At 42.0% G+C, this 21982-nt stretch overlaps 1 protein-coding gene across 2 annotated transcripts in view; it reads left to right on the forward strand.

Moving 5' to 3' along the window:
- The window catches only part of ctcf (CCCTC-binding factor (zinc finger protein)), a 53027-nt gene that overhangs the window by 9693 nt on the left and 21352 nt on the right, over positions 1-21982 (forward strand). Inside the window, exons 1-7 of one of the 2 annotated variants that reach the window (XM_071203439.1) lie at positions 411-495; positions 2850-3012; positions 3136-3275; positions 4747-4842; positions 4927-5106; positions 5443-5652; positions 5759-5918. In XM_071203439.1, the coding sequence (XP_071059540.1) occupies positions 463-495; positions 2850-3012; positions 3136-3275; positions 4747-4842; positions 4927-5106; positions 5443-5652; positions 5759-5918 (982 nt within the window). In that variant the 5' untranslated portion in view covers positions 411-462. Of the gene's footprint in view, positions 1-410; positions 496-2849; positions 3013-3135; positions 3276-4746; positions 4843-4926; positions 5107-5442; positions 5653-5758; positions 5919-21982 lie in introns of those variants that run through there. The other variant, XM_034085139.2, reaches the window with a different exon arrangement.

Here is a 21982-nt window from a genome sequence, read left to right on the forward strand (position 1 = left end):
GAAACCAAAATGTTCCCAAACCGGAGACTTCAATGATGCTGGAGGATTTTCGAGCTCAACTTTATCTGCGTTCGCCATTTCGACAGTTCCTCAAATTACTGACTACATTTGAACGCATCCCTCTGGTCGAAGTTTTACGGGCGTGGTTTGCAATTCGCCCAGCCAATCAGAAATTGGAACCTTTTCCTCCCCAGGAAAGTACCACCTCTCTTGCAGGAACTATCTGGGGGTGAAAAGGTTCGCATGAACTAGGTTCTAGTTCCATATCTTTTTGGTGTGAAACCAAAAAGTACTCCTTTGCGAAAGTGCCTTATGTGTGAAGAATAATATATGTTCTACTGTGTAACATTTCTCTCTCCCCCTCAGGTTGTCAGGGACAGTCAGGTAGCAGACTTTTGATTCAGCAAAGCTCAGGGCCGTCATCAGGAAAGCAAAAGGAGATCAGCCCATGCTACAGAAATCATGTTACGGGTCAATTTATCCATGCTATTCAAGGTAACACTAGTGTTAAGAGACAACCATTTCACAACGCAGGGTTGTAAGGTTTTCACAATCGCAACATTTAAAACTTTAACACAATACTTGTATAAAGAACACAGCGCTCGTACGGATACCAACTCATTTATAATGGCCTAATAGTATGTTAACAATAAAACATAAACTATTGAATGACCAATTTATCAAAATAAAACGGCTCCAGGTTATTCTGAAAATGTAATCCAACTGAAAAACAATTGCATTATATCCAATTTAAGCTTACATATTTTACTCCCCCAAAAGAAAACAGGTACAACATGGCTGTATAACAACACGTTTGTTCCAATTTTATTAAGGCGATTCCTCTATAGATTCTTATGGAGTTGCAGAAAAACGTACGGTGCCGATCTGTAGGTCTAGTTTTTTTTTTTGCTTTTAATATTTAGATTTTACTCTAATCTTGCTTCTTAAAAAACTGTTACTTGATCAAGTTATTTAAAATATATTGTTTCGCAAAAGTGTTCTGACAACCTTAATCGATTGTTATGAAAATATCAAACTCACCTTTTTTACACAAATCTCAGTTCAGAAGTCAGTAATGAGTCGTTAATCAAACAGCATAGAGAACATTCTGTGTTTCCGCTGTATGGTTTGGAAGAACTCGAATCTGTGAAGAAAAGTTATTGATAGTACTTCGCACATTGCCTTTTTTTTTCTACCAATGCAGATTATCCTTCTATGGCTATGTCTTCAGCAAATCTTCTTAGTTTTATGTGATGAATATCTGAACTAGGGCTGTGCGATTATGGCAAAAATCATAATCCCGATTATTTGGGTCAATAATTGATATCACGATTATTTTGACGATTATTCATTGACCATTTATTGAACTTTAAAACAAATAATATTTTACCAATAAACAAGATCAACAAATATGTTGGAGTGCACTTCCAAAACCATACTAAACATATATTAATATGATAAATAAAAATAAATTAGACCAAAATAAATTAAATCAAATATGATGCAGTGCACGGTCACAACCTACTGAAAACTCCTTAACATATAGCCAACATTTTGGTAAAACATATTCAACATATTACACTCAGTTAAACGTTGAAGGCTGGCCAACCGTCCAATGGTCCAAAAGTAACAGGAAATAAATGTTGAACTACAATTTAAGACCAAATAAAAATGTTTAGGCCACCATGGCAAATGCTGATAGGGCTGCTCATGTCATCTCTTAAAGATTTTTTGCAAGAAACACCAGCCTGTTGACATGGTCTGGTTTCAGAGATGAGCGCAGGCAGGTGACAAGCCACCTGTACTGAAGACCCTCAGCCACGCCCCGACACATGGGGTGACGCCGGCCAATCACAAAGCTTTGATGCGTTCAAGTGCATTATTCTGGCACAGGAAGATTATGTTACAGGACATTAACGATAAAACAGAATATTGTTGTTCTATTTTTAGACACATCTCGCGATCGACTGGTTGGGCACCCCAGGGCTAGACCATAGGTCTGTTGTGGTAGCAAAGTAGTCAGCTAAAGCCACATCTCTCTCAACTTCCCCACGGCATTTGTCATATAGTGCAGGCAGCGCAGACCTGCTGAAATAATACCGAGACGGCATCGCGTAACGCTTGTCCAACGTGTTGACAAGTTGCTTGAAGCCCTGGTTGCTAACAGTGCTAACTGGGCACATATCTTTAGCGATGTGAAATGTAATGGCAAAGTACTTGCAAATAGTGGAAATAGTTTTACCCTTCTTTTTAACGAGTTGCTGCTCTTGTTCTGACATCTTCGCTCGCGCTGAACACTCACAGCACATGTCACTCCCACGTGGCCGAGTGGGCTTTTAGGAAGGGGCGAAAGCGCACCCAGCTAAATAATCGTATTTTGTCAATTATGCTGTTTTCATAATCGTCGCAAGCCATAATCGTAATCGCGATTAAAATACGATTAATTGCACAGCCCTAATCTGAACCACACATTTTAACTGAGGGGGAAACATAGTATCTGGTACCAGAAGAGAGTCATGTCAAAAAGGGCCTTACCATGGGATGGAAATGCATCAATAGACTAGAACTAAGCTCTGTAAGGCTTAATGTGATTTGTCACCCCCTTACTTGGTCGATTCAGGGCCTTGAACCGAGTTCCAGAGCCCAGTCCCTCCAGACTGAGCTACTGCGGTTTTAAGATCCTAATCGGTTAGTGGATTTGTGGAATTGTAGGAACATTTCCAAATTCTTCCATGGTGTCAGACTAAGCACCACTGTTCGAAAGCAAACATGTGTCTAGTTGATGCCTTTTAAAGAGGTAATGTAACACACTGATAGATAATTTTAATTCTCACAATGCCATTTTTCAGTTCCTACCCAGTATGGACGGAGGGCCAACAGAGGTTGTAGGGGAGATGGAGGTGCCCTCCATCCAGGCCGTTCACAGCCAGGATGCCATGGTGGCTGAATTCCTCCAGCAGGCTGCAGAGGCCGGCGGCATGTTGGAGGGACATGGAGGAGTCCTGGAACAAGGTGCTTGCTCATTAGCTTGAAATCGGTCTATATGTGAAGTAAGCAGAGTGTATAAGATTTAAATTTCACTTTTTTGTGGAAAACATGGTTATGTGTTTTATTCATAATGATGTTTTGTTTCAGGTCACGGGGAAGAGATGATGGCAGCCAACCAGGCCCATCAGCATCTGATGGAGGTTGGTGTGGGTGTGGACGGGGGAGCCGGGGTTGAAATTATGGTTATGGACTCCCTGGATCCCACCTTGCTGCAGATGAAGACTGAGGTAAGCTCACTATTTATAATTTTGTGTTTAATATGAAATGATAGCTGCCCAGTCTTAGGAAAGTTAAAGGGGACCTATCATGCAAAATGCACTTTTGTACGTCTTTTATACATGAATATGTGTCCCTGGTGTTCCAGGGAACTCACCAAGTGTCAGAAAACACAACCCTCTCTATTTTCCTCCATACCCAAATCTCTAAAAAAGGGGCTGCAACGGATCTGATACAGACTGATCCAGATTTGAACACTTTACTGACGTCAATAAAGTGGCGCTACGGCTATTGGTCAATTTTCCACCTATCAGGGGAATGAGAGGTTGGGCCACAGCCGGCCATTGCTGGAAAGCGCTGGAGACGATGTAGTACATATGCCAGGCCTGTAAGTGGCGCTGTAGTCTTCCACAAAAGCAGCGAAGAAGACTTCCCTTGCATGGTTGCCATGGTTGCCCTTCTGTTTATTCTCTGCTGTGGCTCTTTTTCTCCCTCCCCGAGGCAAGCGTTTGCGCCTCCTGCTTTAAACCAAATGAATAATGACTCTATAATCATATGTAAAGGATAATGTGCAGCAACGCGGTCATTATGGGGAAAAGAACACCGACAGGCTGATCAGGAGCCCGACATGAAGGCACATTATGCAATGTGCACATTATCCCGCTTATTACATGGCCACATTCTCGACAAAGTAACGACATGACTCCCAATATTAATTGAAATGCTTTTATGGATTTAGAAAATTATTTTATTGATTTAAAAAATAGTTGTATTGATTTAAATTGACATGCATTGGCTAAGAAAAATAGTACGTTGTTACTGTTTGAACTAACGTAGCAACGGCAGGAACTGCTTCGATAGCGTTTTTGAGGAGCTTTTTGATTACAGATTTGAAGACTTGCTTGCTTTAAAAGTAGCAACATTCATTATGTCAAACCTTGGAAAGTATCTAGATATCCCTGCCCTAATGCCAAAGGAACTGCACACTGAATATGTGTCGCCGTTTGATGTCTATGTCTGGACCGCTGCGTAAAAAGGAGGGTTTCTGCCCCATTACTTCTCTTCTTACTTCTATAAGAATAAAACACGGTGGACGGAGATCTCTTTTTCTCCCCCTCTTCTCCCCGCTGCAGCCTAGCAGCTGATCTCAAAGTACGCTCCCCTCTCCTGCAGGGGGGCGTGGTCTGCTGCAGCCCCCAGAATCAGCCCCCTGCAAAAACAGCGCTGGAAAGAGCAAATAGAGCGAAATGAGGCATGGCTAAAATGCAGGATCTGTTTGGTATTTTGAAAAAAAAACGATATTTATATACTTTATATAGGTATGGCCCTACAATATATTGTTCAAATATAGCATGATAGGTGTCCTTTAAAATGTAGCTGAGGTCAAATCAGAAATCTTTTGAACTGAGGAGACTTAATGTGATTTTAGAATGTGTTCTAGGCCTAACATTTCAGAAGGCTAAATATGAGGTTGATTTGCAGGTGATAGATGCTGCCGTGGGGGGGTCATCAGTAGGGGGTGCTGCTCACCAAGCAACTGTAACAACAGTGGACCAGACTCAAATCATCACACTACAGGTAGGTGCTCTTTTTAATTTTGCATGATAGCAACCTCCGGTTATTTCTATTGGACACGTGTTCCTACCTCCTCTTTGTTCTCAGGTGGTGAACATGGAGGAGCAGGCAGCTCTGGGTCTGGGCGAGCTCCAGCTGGTCCAGGTTCCTGTTTCTGCCTCCACTGTGGAGGCCCTGCAGCAAGGCACCTTTGTAGACACTACTGCTATGCCAAAGGACGGCGACCCCGTCATCTGCCACACCCTGCCACTGCCCGAGGGCTTTCAGGTACACATACACGGACATACTCATTGTTATTAAGGACTCAATCAAATTGAATTACATTTCATAAACCTCATTATTGTTAGACAAAGGGTTGAATTGCCTTTACATACAATTATAGATAACTGACTTTAAAATTCCAGAGGATCCTGCTCATGTTGGATCAATCTAAACCTATTTCACGTGTGTTACACAAATGTTTTTATGAAATGTTAAATCTCCACTACAGTAGTTCATTAGCTTACCTTAACTTATTATAAATGGAGGACTAGAATTCAATCAACCTTTAATAGTCACACATGTACATGGTGATCAGTTGACCAATTGATGAATGCTGTGCAGGTGGTGAAGGTTGGAGCTAATGGAGAAGTTGAGACAGTGGAGCAGGAGGAGGGAGAAGCCCCAACTGAAGAGCAGGATGACGAGGAGGTGGGGAACCAGATGTTGGAAGAGGTGGAGGATGAACACATTCAGCCTCAAAACGAGGACCCAAGCTGGGCTAAAGACCCCGACTATCAACCCCCATCTACAGCTATTAGAAAGCTCAAAAAGGTTAGATATGTTTGTTGTATAGCTTTCTTTGTTACTGGAATTTGAGACTATGTGTTGACATGTGAATCTTGGTGAGGACTAATGACTTGTCTGTTGGTTTGTCCAGGGTAAGAGTAGCCTGCGTTACGCTGAAGGAGATAAGGACATGGACGTCAGTGTCTATGACTTTGAAGAGGAGCAGCAAGAAGGCCTCCTGTCTGAGGTCAATGCTGAGAAAGTAGTCGGCAACATGAAACCACCCAAACCCACCAAGATCAAGAAGAAAGGTGAGACATGGCTGTATGCTTGACTGATGGCATGATGTCAACTATCTAGCCTTGCACTCTGTTTGTACCCCCTAAAAGCTGCTCCTTGCAGCAGTTGTTCTTCCTAAGGTCAACTTTACCATTTCATACACAATGCATATATAGATTCAAGATTCAAGGCTTTTGACATTCGAACATAGCTACAGAGTAGTTATGTCGATGAAAATCTGAAGTCACAGGCTCCTCCAACAGTGCAACACAATAAAACAGATAAAGTAGTGCAAGTAAATACAATAAAATAGAATGCAATTTGTCACATCACATTCCATTTTGTACAGAATGACAATGACTTATCTGTAGTGGGAATTCTTTGGAGCAATACACTGGAAAACCGATTGATGAACAATGAAGGTTTATTGAAAGCCTGCCAAGAATGTCATTACAAAACAGTACATAGTTCACACTGTATGCCCCAGTCAATTCTACTCTGCATATTTACCCGACTATTAGACCATGAACATATCTGCCTCGCCCTCTAGTCAAAACATGTCTAGACTCTAAAGAACATGGAAGCCAGATTAAGATAAAGACGGATGTCACTGCCTGGTGTGACCCAATACCTTAAAGATTCCTAACATGAAAATAGGCATTCTAACAAAGTTAATATGAAGAAAGTAATGTTTGAAAAAAGAATGTATGTATACACTAATAGATAGGAACATATAGTAGGGCTGTCCCGAATACCATTTTTCGGGCTCCGGATATTTGGTAGTAATCAGCAGCGATTATTCGGATATTCGGCCCGCGCGGGGGGTGTGTAGTAATCAACAGCGAACCGCTTCAACACGTGTATTTCGCATTCATTTTGTTATTCTACAGTATTGTTGTTTTATAGTTATTTGTTAATGTACACAACCCAATTTGTGTACATTAAATTGAAAAGGATATTGCATTGTTACTTTCATTGCAGTTGTATATGTCTTAAGTGTAATTTGGCTTGGCTTCCTATTTTGTATGGACATGCTTTTATTTTGAAGGAGAGTTAGCGACTAGGGATCGATTAATTTAGCGAAAATTAAGGCTATTAAAAAGTATTAAACGGCATTTTCCAAGGTATTAAGAAGGTCCACAGCAACGACAACATGAAACACCCTTTAATTTACTGAAACAACATGTCGGGAAACCCCCTCAAGGTGGCCCCATGCATAGCGTGCCATAAAATGCTGCTTCTTATTTTAAGTTTCGTTTCGTTGCCTTGCTCCGCTCTGTGGGGGGGGGGTTATCTGCTGGTGGACTACCTGAGCGATATACAGCAGGAGAACACGCCGTCCAGCGTCCACCGCGGAGAATAAACAGAAGGGCAACCATGACAACCATGCTCCGGGGTCTTCTTCACTGCTTTTGGTGTCTTTTGTGGCGGCAGCAGCGCCACTTACAGGCCTGGCATATGTACTACAGCGTTTCCAGCATTTCCAGCGGTCTAGTGTGAACGGACACGTTAATGAATCGAATGCGTGTGAACTAGTGGTGCACGATAATTATCGGTCCGATATTAGGAATTATGACGTCATCCCAATAAACCCGATAAAAGTATTAATAGCCCCGATAATATACAATATATTTTTTGGGTAAAAAAAAAGAAAAAAATACTGCGGTCTGGGAGGATTGGGATGAGGGGCGCTTGTTTTTCAATCGGCTCCTCCCGTTTTGCCAGTACTGTGGTATTAGTGCAGGGGTCGGCAACCCGCGGCCCAGCCGACCCCTGCACTAATAATAATTTTAAGTGTCTGGTGTCTTTTTAGCTTTGGAAAAGAGCATTACCTTGGTTTTCTCAACATTTAAAAGAAGCTTTAGTTCAGAGAGCTGAGTCTGAATAATGTTAAAAACAGCCTGTAATTTAACACCAGCCTCCTTAATGGAGGGACCTGCACAGTACATCACGGTATCGTCCGCATACAAATGTAAAGTAGCTTCATCCACATTTTCACCTAAACTGTTGATGTAGATGGAGAATAAAAGTGGACCTAAAACAGAACCTTGGGGAACACCATTAGCAATGTTTAACCACTCAGAAGACAGCCCATCAAAGTGAACGCATTGGGACCTTTTAGAGAGGTAGTTCACAAACCACCCCACTGCATGGCTGGACATGCCTATACTGGCTAGCCTCTGCTTTAAAATGTGATGATCGACGGTGTCAAACGCTTTGGAAAGGTCAATAAATAGAGCTGCACAACTCTGCTTATTATCTAAAATACTCGCCACATCATTCACCACTTTCATTGTGGCAGTGATAGTGCTGTGTTGCTTTCTGAAGCCTGACTGATGTTTAGACAGGATGTCATTTGTACATAAAAACACCTTTACCTGTTCACTCACTAAGCGTTCAAGAACCTTAGCCAGAACTGACAACTTAGAGATTGGCCTATAGTTATTTAATAAGGTGGCCTTGAAGGGAATCATTGAACAAAATAGCAACTCCACCCCCTTTCTTATGCATTCTTTCCTGACTCATAACAATAAAGTTGGGAGGGGTTGATTCGATAAGAACAGCTGCACTGTTATTTTGTTCAATCCAAGTTTCTGTTAAAAACATAAAATCAAGATTGTGCTCAGTGATAAAATCATTGATTAAAAATGTTTTTCCTGCCAAAGACCTGACATTTAATAAAGCTAGTTTAAGTTCGTTAAACACACTATCAGTCAGGTGTTTTGTAACAAGCTGTGGTTGACGTGTAATCACTGCTAAATTAGATAAACTGTTTCTAAGATGATTCACCGCTCTTAATCTATTACCTATCAACACAGATATCGGCAAAGCTACTGGCAGGCAGGGCCCTGGCATGTCCTGGAAAGAGTTGAGAGTGCCATACGCCCTTGAGCCTGGACCCAGCAGATATCAGTTTGCAGCGTTTTGTACACACACATCCCTATCAGGCTTTGAAGGGGAGGGAGGACCCACCACCCTGCTCCTCTCATCATAGGAGGGCAGGGTGAGGGCTACACTGTGGAAAGGCGGGTTTGGAAATCTGCTTCCATCTTCCTTGTATTGTTTTGGTTTGGATGATTGTGGTAGGCATGGTGATGAAGCCGGGGGAGATGGTGCGCATCTCTGCTTCGGTGATTTTGGTGGGCGTCGTTGAGGGGTGGGGGTAAAGGACATGCTGCCAACCCTGCGTGTCGCCTTCATGCGGTCATCGAACTCCAGGGGGGTAGGCGAGGGTGAAAGGGTGAGCGGAGAGTAGAGAGAGCTGGGGATGAATGAAGAGTATCCTCAAAGGCGTTGACAGGGGGGGGTGACAGGCAGTGACGGGCGGTGGAGACTCCTCCATGTGTCTCATAGGTCTCCCATAATCAGAACATTCCTCAGGCGGGTGCAGTGATACTTCTTCAGGGTTTTCTGCGCGATGTGTTGTGTCTTTCTCCTGTTTTGATTCCTCTTGCCGCTTGTCCTTGGCAGAGAGAACAGATTGATGACGCAGGCAGTTGATTATGTTAGTGATAAACAATTTCACTCCTGACTTGTTCAGGCAAACTCCATTTGCCTTAAAAAGATGTCTGCGGTCCCAGAAAAAGTTAAAATTGTCAATAAAATGAACAGAGTGGTCAGTACAGACAGTTGAAAGCCAGGTGTTCAGTGCAAACAATCTGCTGAATCTCTCCACTCCTCTTCTGACTGGCGGTAGAGGGCCACTGATGAACACATCTGCATTTAGAGAACTGACAGTTTCCAACAGACATTTAAAGTCTTCTTTCAGCACTTCTGACTGTTGTTTCACAACATCATTTGTTCCAATGTGCAGTACCACATTCTTCACAGTCGGATGTTCAGCCCCAATATGCAGGATCTTCTCAGCCAAGTCAGAGACCGTATTCTTGGGAAAACAGAGTACTTTGGTGTTGTTCTTACTACACAGACTTTTTACATCTCTTACAGCAGAGTCACCCACAATCAGAGTTTCAGGCGCAGTCGTTAGCTTTACCTCTAGCCTTTTACTTTTGGAGTAGCTATTGGTCCTTACCCTGCTATGTGAAGAGGACAGGTTATCCAGGTCATCAGAAAGAGATCTCCAGCTCTCGGTCAGCGGAGCGTATCTGTTCTGGATTGGCACACTTGGTGGTTTAGGAGGTTTTTTTGTAGTATTTCCTTTAGCAGCTGTCCACGGCTGTTTAGGGGTTGAAGAGGCGCTCTTCCTGGGTGATAACAATGCAGGCCAGCCGGTCGCATCATAGATTTCAGAACGCTGGGCTCTGCCTGTTATCCGTCCTCCCAAATCTCATGGAAATGATTTACTCTTAGGCTTTGCACCCAGAGAGTGTTAATCTACTACAAATAAACACGACGTTTATCTTCTGTTAACTTGATTTATTCCATCAACGTACATAACACCAATACAGAGCCATTAACGAACAGTGGACCTCATGCTCCAGGTCGACACAGACTGCGCATGCGTTTCACAGCCTCAAGAGGGCAACCTAGACTACCGTATATCCTGTAGTATAGACGCAAAGAGATTACATGTTAACAATCTCATTCTATCTTTTTAAAGAAATAAACTAAACAAAAATAACTTTACATTGCATGAATCATAAAACAATCATACAGTGACTTAAAACAAAAATGTTTAAATTCCCTGAGTAGTCAACATAAATTAGGGAAACATTTAAGAAACAAATACATAACAGTGTGAGAAAAAGTTTTTAGAGAGTACTTGTCCATGGACAAGTGAGTTTGGCAATTTACTTGTCCGAATACATTTTTCACTTGTCCAGAATAGACAAAAATTGGGGCCACTGGAATCTTCTTCTTCATCATCGTATTTTATACTTTCCCACGGTTTTTACAACACCGCTAACGTAAGTGAGCGGTAAGCTTTTACTGCATCACACATAGGGTTGGGTATCGTTTGGATTTTAACGATTCCGCTTTTCGATTCCGGTTATTTTCGGTTCTCGATTCCGGTTTTTTGAGAGGGTAAAAATAAGTCCCATGACAAACTGGGAGAAAAATATATTTATGAAAACATTAAGTCAAATCTGTATTCCTATTTACAAATCACTTCATACTGTTTAATTTCTTACGGTTATTGAATACAATTATATAAAAATAATCTCTACATTGTTTAGTTAGTTCTAAGTACTTCAGTTTGAGAATGTACAATTGGCCCAGTCTCCTCTGATGTTACACTGCAACCTGCCTGTGAGACACAGTCCAACCACACATGTCCAACACATAGGCCTAATAATAATAATAATAATAATAATACATTATTATTATCTCAAAAAGAGAGATGCAGCCTTTGTAAACTACGCCCCAAAACTGTGGAACACGTTACCCAACAATATTAGGGAAGCCAATACATTAGGCATTTTTAAAAGGCAGCTTAAAACCTCTCTTTACCAAAGCACTTTACTGATTTTACACTATTATACTGCACTATTCTCTGTGATTGACATTGCACTATTTCTCTATGTTTTATTCCCCATGTTTTTATTTTTAATTATTTTATCCCACTTTATGCTTTGCTCTTGCTGCTTGTTTTACACTGATTTTATGTCTTATTTTTTACTGATGTAAAGCACTTTGAACTGCAATCCCCTGCATGAAAGGTGCTATACAAATAAAGTTATTATTATTATATTTATAGCCTATAGGCCTAGCGCTTTTCTACAACTCAAAGACGCTTGCACGCTTACACATGTCCTGCAATACACATGCTGCAGCTGCCCAGCTACTCACTGTTTGTAAAAGTAAATAAATAGTATAAATAGCATTTCAATAATGTACTTTCTATACCCTGCTTCATAAACAATACTGACATTCCTGTGCTCCTCCGAGTCTGGGGGTCCGGGGATGTGAGGACAGCGCGAGGACACAGACAGGGAGGCTGCTTCACTTCATAAAGGAAATGGTGGTCAATATTAACAACACAGGAGCTAAAACGCTTAATAACCTTCATTACGTGTTAGAGAAAGAACATAAGAACGTTTGACAAAGATGAGGCTGTTAAACGGGAAGCGGGTCCGCTGTGTGTAGAAAGAGAGAGAGAGAGAGACGCTGAGCTGCACCGTGCAGCGATCAGCTGATACGGAGCATAGAGAGAGAGAGCTGCGGTCCGCGGGGCTCGGCCTCGCCTCCTGTCCTCACAACTGTTATTAATCTGGGGAGCGGACAATTGTTATTTGTTCCTACTCGGAACCGAGATTTGCTTCCCAACCCGGCCACTGTGCTACACTTCCCGCCCTGCCCCCGTCTAACTGTACAGAAAGCGGCGAGATGCATTTCCTTAGGAATCGACAAGCAGAACCGAAACGAACAATGGCGGACACGGACAATTTGCGAATGAGTTCTGCCTTTTGTAAACTGAATTTATCAATAATTTGTCAATAAATCGGGGCAAAAAACGTCACTTGTCCGCCGGAAAAGTCAATTGAAAGATCTACTTGTCCGATATTGTAAATAACACGTCCCGGACGGTGGGACGTGTACTTTTTCGCACACTGCATAAACAAAGGTGTTTTCAATGTTCCATTTCAACAGACACTTTGACCCAGATCCCATTGTCCTTCACTGAGTGCTTTTAAGAGCACAAGAGCCGAAGCTCCTTTTTTTGTGAGACAGTCAGCGAGCTGAGATTTTGTGTCTGACCAACTCTGCTTGATCCTCTTGCTCTGTATGAGCTCCTTAATGCTACTGATTTCCAACCTGAGTCTCTTCTCTGTGACTTGTTTTGTGGACTTGAGCGCATCGAACAGAGAGTGGTCATCAGTCACACAGAGTACAGGGGGTGCATTCAGTCCAGCATTTCCAGTAGTGAGCTCAGAAAATAGTGTGGCTAGAAAAATTGCATTGTCTACCCCATCTGACATGGCAAGAGCTTCCCCTGCAAGGGTACTGCGAACCACTCGTCTGATTTTCTTTGAATGCCAACAGAGGGGGGAAAACTTCCCTCTTTCTCCCATAAGTGTTATAAAAGTACCTCCCTGTGTGCCTCCGTCTGGGAGGTTTCCAAATGAAGCATCACTGAAAACTATCAAGTTCAAAGCATCACTGTTTCCCAGATGTTGAAATCTGAGTGTCACCTTTTCAGACTTTAGTTTACGGATGATCTTATTAGCATCATGAACAGACTGTACTGTTGCCCCTTTTATATTAGAAGCCAAACAACATGAATCAAACATTACATCAGGTCTTGTCTGTTTAGCAACCCATAGGATCTGTCCTATTTTTGATCGTAACTGCTCTCTCTCAGTTTCGTTGAGGGGTTCATTTCTCTGTGTGGCCCGACTTGCTTGTATGGGAATAGGCTCCAGGTTCTCGATATAACTTTGTTGATGTACCTGAACTTCACCGTTAACAGTTACCAAATCCATTCCTACATAGGAGAACTTTTCATGCTCCTCACGCCCAACCTTGAATGCAGACTGCAGTTGGGGGATCATATTGGATGAAAAGTTTGATGAGCCTGCCCAAAGAAAATCATCTACATGACACGCAAGCACCCCAGTGACCTTACATTGCTCATCCAACCAGTAAAAGACTGCCGGATCCACCTGTGACACTCTACCACCAGTACTCAGCATGCTTTCCTTCACTTTGTTGTACCAATATAGTGATGCATCTGCAAGACCATATACACATTTCTTTAGTTTCCATACAACATGTTGACATCCTGCCTCTAGAGGGGGGCGGATATAAATATCCCTGGATAGCTCCATACCCTGCAAGAATGCAGATTTGATGTCCATAGAATGGACTTCCCACTGGTTTTGACATATCACTGATAACATAAGTCCAAGTGAATCTGGGGCACGTGTAGGGGAATCTTTCGGTAACTCTTGAATATTCAGCTCTTCAAAACCTCTGGCAACCAGTCGGGCTTTAGGCACTATACCCTTGGGAGTGTCCTTAAGACTTCAAACCCATCTGGTGGAAATGCATTTCTGCCCTGCATCTTCAACTTCCTCATATACATTATTATTGTGCCAGTTCTTTATTTCTTCCTGTTTAGCTGCATCAAATGAGATGTCTTTGGTTACAAGTACATCAGCTTCTCTGTCTTCTGTTTCAATGTTGAGATCATCAACCTGTGAGATATCAATTGATTCCTTTTGCCCATCACTTCCATCATTCTCTAGATGTTGCATGTTATACCAGGTTTTATATTTCCCCGTAGCCTTGCCTGATCTCCCTAAGACTCTTGTTTTAAGTAGAGTATTGTCACCTCTGTTCATATATGTTACAGTCTGTCCTGTTTTTAAACTCACACCTGCAGAAGAGCAGGATTATTATGGGCATTAGGCCTCTGCGCCATTTCAGTTTGTGTTATGCTACTCAAAGTGTTTGGAGGATCGATCGCTTCACTTGTATTGGCTTCCCTGTCACCCAATTGTTGTTCATTCTCTATATTTTGCTCACTGTCTAAACTACCAGTTGCATTGTTTATACCTTGCTCACTTCCTGCTTCTGTGTCAGCATCATTTTGTACCATTTGCTCTTCATTAACCTTTGTGTTCACCTTGGAAAGCCTAGAGTGATGCACTCTCACTAGGCAACCACCATGCCTCACAAAAACAACAGCCCCATCCTGACCAATAACTACCCCTGGTCCTTTCCACTCAGTGCATTCAGCTCGTTTGTAATACACCTTGTCACCCATCTCATATTTCTCATCTGTGGGTCTGAGCTGCTTACGTAGTGCTCGTCTTATCCTTTCTGAGCACTCTGCTTCAGTAAATGCTTTTCTAGAGGCATGCAAGGCTGAAATGTGCTCTCCTACTCTAGCACTCATAGTGGTACCTTCTAGCGCAGGTGGTTTATCAACCAGTACAGAAGGAAGGTTGGGGTTCTGGCCAAACACCAGTTGATGAGGACTGTAGCCGTGCACATTGAGCATACTGTTCTTAGCCATGAGAGCCCAGTCTAGGGCTGTTTGCCAGTCACATCCATTTTCCCGTCTGACCTTCTGGATGATGTCGGTGAGGGTCTGATTGTGTCTCTCCAGTAGCCCATTGCTCCAGGGGCTGTATCCAGCCGTGGTTTTTGTCTCAATGTTAAAGTTCTCTGCCATGTCACGGAACTCTGCATTGTTGAATTCTCCTCCACTGCACTGTAAAGTCTCCGTGGTGGGCCGTGGACGCTGATCCATGTATGAAGGAAAGAGTTCACCATCACAGAGGAGTTCTTTGTTTTCACAATGCTTCCGGCGCTGAAACGTGTACATTGGTCAATGATGTGGAGGTACCATAAACTTGGTTCCAACTCGTGCAGGTCCACTGCCACCGTTTCATTGTACTCTGAAGCCAGAGGCAAGCCCACAGCAGGCTTCGGCTTGGTCTTGCTGTATCTCTGGCATATGTCACATTCCTGTACTATTTGTTGTAAAATAGTGTCACAATCTTTGTCTTTATTTCCCGAACTGCGGAGGAGTCGCTGTAGTCTTTCTGCGGAGGCGTGACCAAACTGTTTGTGTAGTTTCAGGAGAGCTTTGTGTTTCTCATTTGAGGTAATATTTTCTGTGACTGTAAGGACCTCATCTTCATTCTGGCTGTCTTCTGTGACTGTAAGGACCTCATCTTTCATTTCAATTTGATTCAATCCTGTGTCCTTGTCTCTGATATCTATACAGTAGTGTCCTGAACTGGTGAGTTCAAGAGGGATATTCTGTTTAAACATCACAGCTCTATCATTCTCCATGTCCAAGATGGTTCCTGCCCTTTTCAGTGAAGTCTTACTCAGAAGTAGTGGGATATCAGCTTTGACTACTTCAGTTTCCACTCGACATTTTGTCTGTCCTATTTTGGCAGGCAGGTGCAGTATTCTGGAGGAATGCACTATATTTCCATCTCCAAAACGGAATGGTCTGGAGCTTGGAGTTTCACTTTTCACAATCTGGTTCACTTGACTTTGACTGAGATCAGCGACGAAGCTGTCCAACCATTTTTCTCCACACACTGTGCGGGTACATGCAATGTCAATGATAGCCATCCCTAAAGACTCAGTTAGGAATACCTCTGATTCAGACGGTGAGGCTTTAGTAAACAGTGTAATGTCACATTCCTCTACCTTTGTTCGATCTTCAGTTAGCTTTACTTGTTCGCTACTCTTGTGAGGACAGTCTTTAGCCCAATGGAACGTGCTCTGACATATAGCACATTTTGATCTCTTACCGAACCTATCCAGTGGGTTGGTACTAGTGCTGCACGATTCTTGCTCAAATGTGAATCACGATTTTCCTCCATAAGAATTGAGATCACGATTCTCATCGTTTCAATGAAAATATTTATTGCACTCTTACACGTCACGTGAGTACAATGAATTTAAACAGACAACATTTGTCTCTCTTGTAACAAAAACATAACTTTGTCTTTAGTCTGTAGTTGCTGAATACTGAACAAACATTACTACATTCAAAATGTGGAACCTGGAGCCAACTGTTGTGGCTGTAAACAGACACCATCAAAGTGCTGGACTTAAATCCAAGTCTCAGTTTCTTGTAGCAAAAACATAGAGTAACTAAAATGAATTTGACAGCCAACTACTGTGGCTTTAAACAAAGTGCTTGACTTAAACTCAAGTCTCTCTGGTAACAAAACATACAGTAACTAAAATAAAGATATTGCTGCTGCCTGAGTGCTGAACATAACAAATTGAATTTTGGCAGCTTTATAATAACAAAATGTAAACTTTGCAGTAGCACCTGTCCACAGTGACAGGACACCCAACTACTGTACAACAACACCAACCTGTTTGTTACAGGGAGGAATGCACTTCAGTTACTCAAAATACCTCACCACAGTGCTGAATATAAAAACAAAACATTCACAGCTTTAGAATAATAATATAAAAAAAGCCTAGCCGGCTAGCACCCAGTTCAACTACTGCACTTAAAGGTTCTTGTACTGAAAAAAACATAAACTTAAACAAAGTGCTAGACTCCACTGAGTAGTAATGTCACTGAATCAAAAGGATTAACTTAAATACTGCAGTCAGTACTGAATATAAAAACGGAACAGAACATAAAGTTACAGCTTCAGAATAAATGTAAATAAAGCCTAGCTGCCTAGCTACTAGCACAGTCCATCTACTTTTTTCGGCAACTTCCCTCTCACTCTCGCCAGAGTCGTCACCGGGATTTTCATCGGTGTTGTTGTCATTGTCCTCGACCTCCTCGTCACTCATTTCTGTGTCACTCATTTCTGTTTTTCCTGTACTACTAGTCGCTCTCGTCACTCTTTGCTAATCAGTGCTAATGCTAACGCTTCTGTAAACATACTGCCGGCTCCTGCCCTCACGTGCTGCAGTCAGTGAGTGTTGCCAGGTATACTTATTATAAGCCACATTGGGCTTATCTTTCTGTAAAGTTGCTTGGTAGTAAGTAATAATGGTTGTTGCGGTTGTGAGCTTGTAGACCCGGCGTATATAGGTTTAAAGTGCTCATGTTCTTTTGCGCTTGTTTTCATAGACCTGGTTGCTTATTCCTTCCGCAAAAACTGGCAACACTAGTGGCTGCAGCGTTAACACTGCATGAGAGGAGGAGAGACGGACAGAACACTACCATTTGGATGCGATCATGGTACTTTAATGTTAAATGTATAGAGTATATTTGCTTTACATCGTTTAAGTATGATTGACATTGCAAGTTGGTATTATTCAGAAGCAAAATAATAAAAAAAATCCCCCAAAAAATCAGCTTGACGTCATAGGATCGCCATAATTTAGAAATGAGATCGCATAGGTGTCTGAATCGAGATCACGATCTTTTTTCGATTAATCGTGCAGCACTAGTTGGTACTAGGGGTGGGCGATATTGAAAAATATGTTATCACGATATTTTCAGGCAGTATCACGATAGACGATATATATCACGATATTTTTTCATGTCGGTTATTATGGTTATTTTTCAAGTTACTTAACAGTACAAGCACCTACAAGGTAACAGAAACTAAAACAAAAAGGAGTAACAGACCAAAATAGCATTTCAAGCTGGTTTTATTTCAGAAATGAAACCCTGAATGAACAAGTGAGCAGTGAACATCAATAAACATGAAAAGGAGGGTAAAACATAACTAAGTAAAACATAAAACATCAATGAGGAAAAGTCAGTGCCAAATAATTAAAATGTAAACTTTAGAGTAGACTTGAAGTGTAATAAAAGAATTTAGCATAACTGAAGGGAAAAACATAAAACGCCACAGCGTCAGTTATGTCTTTCCACCGTTTGCTAGTCTTTTCATAAGGAGCCCCTTTATGAAATGCCTGCCCTATGGTTGCTCGCTGCAAAGAAAGGGGGCGGGGACTTTGGGAGCGTGTCAAACAACTCGGACTGAACGCAAGCAGAGGTGCGCTGACATTGTGAAATCGATCGGGCTTGATATATGGTGAAATTAAAATCAGTAGGTGAGGCTGGGGGAGCGGGAGGGGAAGAGGCTCTCCGTCCGCTGTCATAGCCCCCTGCGCCACGCACGGAGAGCCTCTTCCCCTCCCGCTATTTTTTTTTTTTTTTTTTATCACGATAGGACGATATCTCTGAAAAAGCATATCGTGGAGACCTAATATCGTCACGACGATATATATCGTCATATCGCCCACCCCTAGTTGGTACCCTGTGACTGTTGCCTTTGTTGTCCAACTTGTCCAAACTGCTGCGTTGTTGGACGTCTGCATCTTCCTTGTGAGCGTTGCTCTGTGAATAACGCTTCATCGTTAACATGTATTCCGTTTGATGTGCCGCCTTGCACTCTCCCCCCAAAGATCCTCTTCAGCGCGGACTTCATTGCAGCAAACGTTAAATCTGTACACGCAGTCAGCGCCATTTGTCTATTTTTCTCGTCTAGACAAGCCGTGTCAAAAAGTTTAAAAGCTAGCACGGCGTCAGGAAGGGTCGTGTCGTACTTTTTCATTCGGTTGTATCGCTGTTCAAAGTCAATCACATAGTCCGCCATGGACACGGAGCTCTCCTTTTTGATACAGTCAAAAAAGGAGTAAGCATCGTATGCGCGGTCTCTCTTCTTTGAGAAACATGCCATCTAGTTTTGCTAGCAGTGTGTCCATACCATTGTTGTTGTTCAAATCCACAGCGGGTATTTCCATGGCGATGTCCCTTGCCCTTCCTTCCAGCCCCAGGACAACGGCGAGGGCTTGTTTCTTCTTATCAAGTTCAGTTACCAGCTGCCAAATGGCGATTTCATTTTTCCAACACTCGTATGGTCGGGATTCGTCGAACTTCGGTGGAAATTTGTAGTTAGCAGTAGCCATCTTCTGCTAACCATCCTCTGCTACCAATGTTAATCTACTACAAATAAACACAACGTTTATCTTCTGTTAACTTGATTTATTCCATCAACGTACATAACACCAATACAGAGCCATTAACGAACAGTGGACCTCATGCTCCAGGTCGACACAGACTAACTGCGCATGCATTTCACAGCACGTGTTCACAGTTAGGGAGCGCTGGATTTGTGAAGAACTCCCCTCTTCCTAAACCACTAATACCACAGTACTGGCAAAACGGGAGGAGCCGAGTGAAAAACAAGCGCCCCTCATCCCAATCCACCCACACCGCAGTATTTTTTTCTTTTTTTTACCCAAAAAATATATTGTATATTATCGGGGCTATTAATACCGGTATCGGGATGACGTCATAATTCCTAATATCGGACCGATAATTATCGTGCATCCCTAGAAGCTACCAATGTAGAATGTTTTGCTCGCTTGGGAAACCTTGACCGAGACCCACATGATTTCAATTTCTGTGTCTGTGGTTGCAATCCTTGTTGCTGTAAAGGCTTCCTTTATGCCGATGAAGACCCCACCTCCGTTTATATTGCGATCCTTCCTAAAGATAGTATAGTGGGGAATATTGCACCATTCTTTATGGTTTCATCTAGCCATGTCTCGTTCCCAATTATGCAATCTGGTTTGGTGTCATCGATGAGAGCATGCAGGTTGGGGATCTTGCCCTTTACGCCACCACAGTTGATCAAGACTAGTGCTGCGTACCGGTACGCCGAACCGGTACTGGACTTGTAAAAGGTTTCGGTTCAAGTCCGGTTAAAACCGGAACGTCAGGAACCGGTACTTGGACTCGCAAAAAAACGAGCACTTACGTATATTCTGGTGTCTGTGGTTATTTAAACATTCCCTGATAAACGTTATTCAGTGTCAATAAATGAGTGCTAATCCCAGTGTGCTCAGTGTACAACATCACATGTCATTTCACCTTCGATTCACGGTTTGAAAACGTAGCATTTCGCCACATGCTAATGCTAACCGGAAGTGAATAATTTTCAGAATAAAAGTATTAAGTAAATAGTGTGAACTTCCGGATTTTCAGAATAAAACTGATTTAAATTAAATAGTGTATTTAATTCAAAATTACGCCATATCAACATTGATTTTAATTTCTAACAGTATGTATGTACATCACTATGTATGTAGTATGTACTGTATAATGTAAACATGTAGAGTTGTAGAAAAGACATGGTGTACAGACAGTACAGTACACTCTGACTGTACAGTCATTACAGTGTGTATACTGTATAGTAGGTGTGTAACAGTGTAATGTGTATAGTCTACTCTACACTTTTACATTTTAGGGATTTAGGCTCAGTCAGCTCAGGGACTGTTTGGTTACTTTAGTTTGGTAAATGAAATAAATGTTTGAACTTTGTAGTAGTTCACTGTAGTTGCTGTCATAAGTCATTTGTACTTTGTAGAGAAATGTAGACACAAGTTGGAAGGGAGCACAATAAACCTGACTAGTTTGAATTTGAGTTGTTTATGAGTTAATTTCAATTGATAATTAGCTCTCAATAAGTTCACTTTAGTTACTCGCACAACTTGACACAAGCCATGGGTTCAGGTCCAGAGTTATAAGTCCGGACCTGAACCTGAACCTCTGGACTTGAGTCCGGACCTGAACCTGAATGTGAGTCCAGGTACGCAGCACTAATCAAGACTGTTCGCCATTGATTATGTCTGTTGGTTGTGGTCCCTACAATGTTGTCGGCTGAGTCATCCGCAGAGGTTGTGTTTATGGTTGACAGGCTTTCACTCACTTCTTGGTCACTGATTTCAGATTGGTTTTCAGTTGTCAATATTACATTGTTATTGGTGGTTGCTGGGTGTCCGTTTTCTCTATATTGGGTTATGGCAGGGGTCTGCAACCTTTTTGACCAAAAGAGCCATTTTGCTCCTTTTTCCAAAACATTTTTTTGTCTGGAGCCGCAAAACATATTTCATAGATTTGTATTGTTATATCAGACAAAAACTACAGTTTTTTTTGCATTTATTAGGCTATTTATTACATGATATAAAACTGTTAACCTATAATAAGAAACAGAGAACTCTTATAAGGAGAATTACAAATAATACACAGGCCTACTTTAAAATAAATTAAACACAGCACATTTGAAGGGAAAAAAAATATTATTAAAATGGGCCCACTTTGAAATAAATAAAACATATATCTGCACCCTAAAAAGAGTTAAAGGTAGGGTAGGTAAGAATGGAGAAGCCAGCTCGAGTGCGCTAGAATTTGAAAATACACAACCGGAAAAAATATGCCTCTTCCTTCAGACTTCCTCACAGAGGCCCTCCTCCAACACACACGAACGAGCACATGACCAATGAGGGCACGATATAAGTGTGCACAGATGGAAGGCTGACAGGCAGGTAGGCCATCCAGTTACTTTAGCCGGGCCGAGGCAGATGATTGGTCGTGCTTTTTACAGCGCTACGGCTTCCACAGATTAATTTTTGTATGTATTTATTGTCAAAGCATTTAATATATTCATTGCTATCGGGACGTTAAGAGCATTCCATGGAATATAACAAAAAGTGTTTTCTGAAATAAATTACATACCCATTGAATTATGACTGACGATCGTCAGCTGTCTTCCTCTCCCGTGTTGTTCCTCGATACGTAAAGGCTGCACCACCGTTGACAACGTCTCTCTACATATCAAACATACCGGTAAACCAGCATTGTTTGCTGTGAACGCATATAACTCTGTCCACACAGAATTAAATCCTGTGTTCCTCCGGTACTTTTCTTTGATTTATCCATAGCTCGCTCATC

The sequence above is a fragment of the Pseudochaenichthys georgianus genome, chromosome 6, assembly GCF_902827115.2.
Source record: "Pseudochaenichthys georgianus chromosome 6, fPseGeo1.2, whole genome shotgun sequence".
Classification (NCBI taxonomy): Eukaryota; Metazoa; Chordata; class Actinopteri; order Perciformes; family Channichthyidae; genus Pseudochaenichthys; species Pseudochaenichthys georgianus.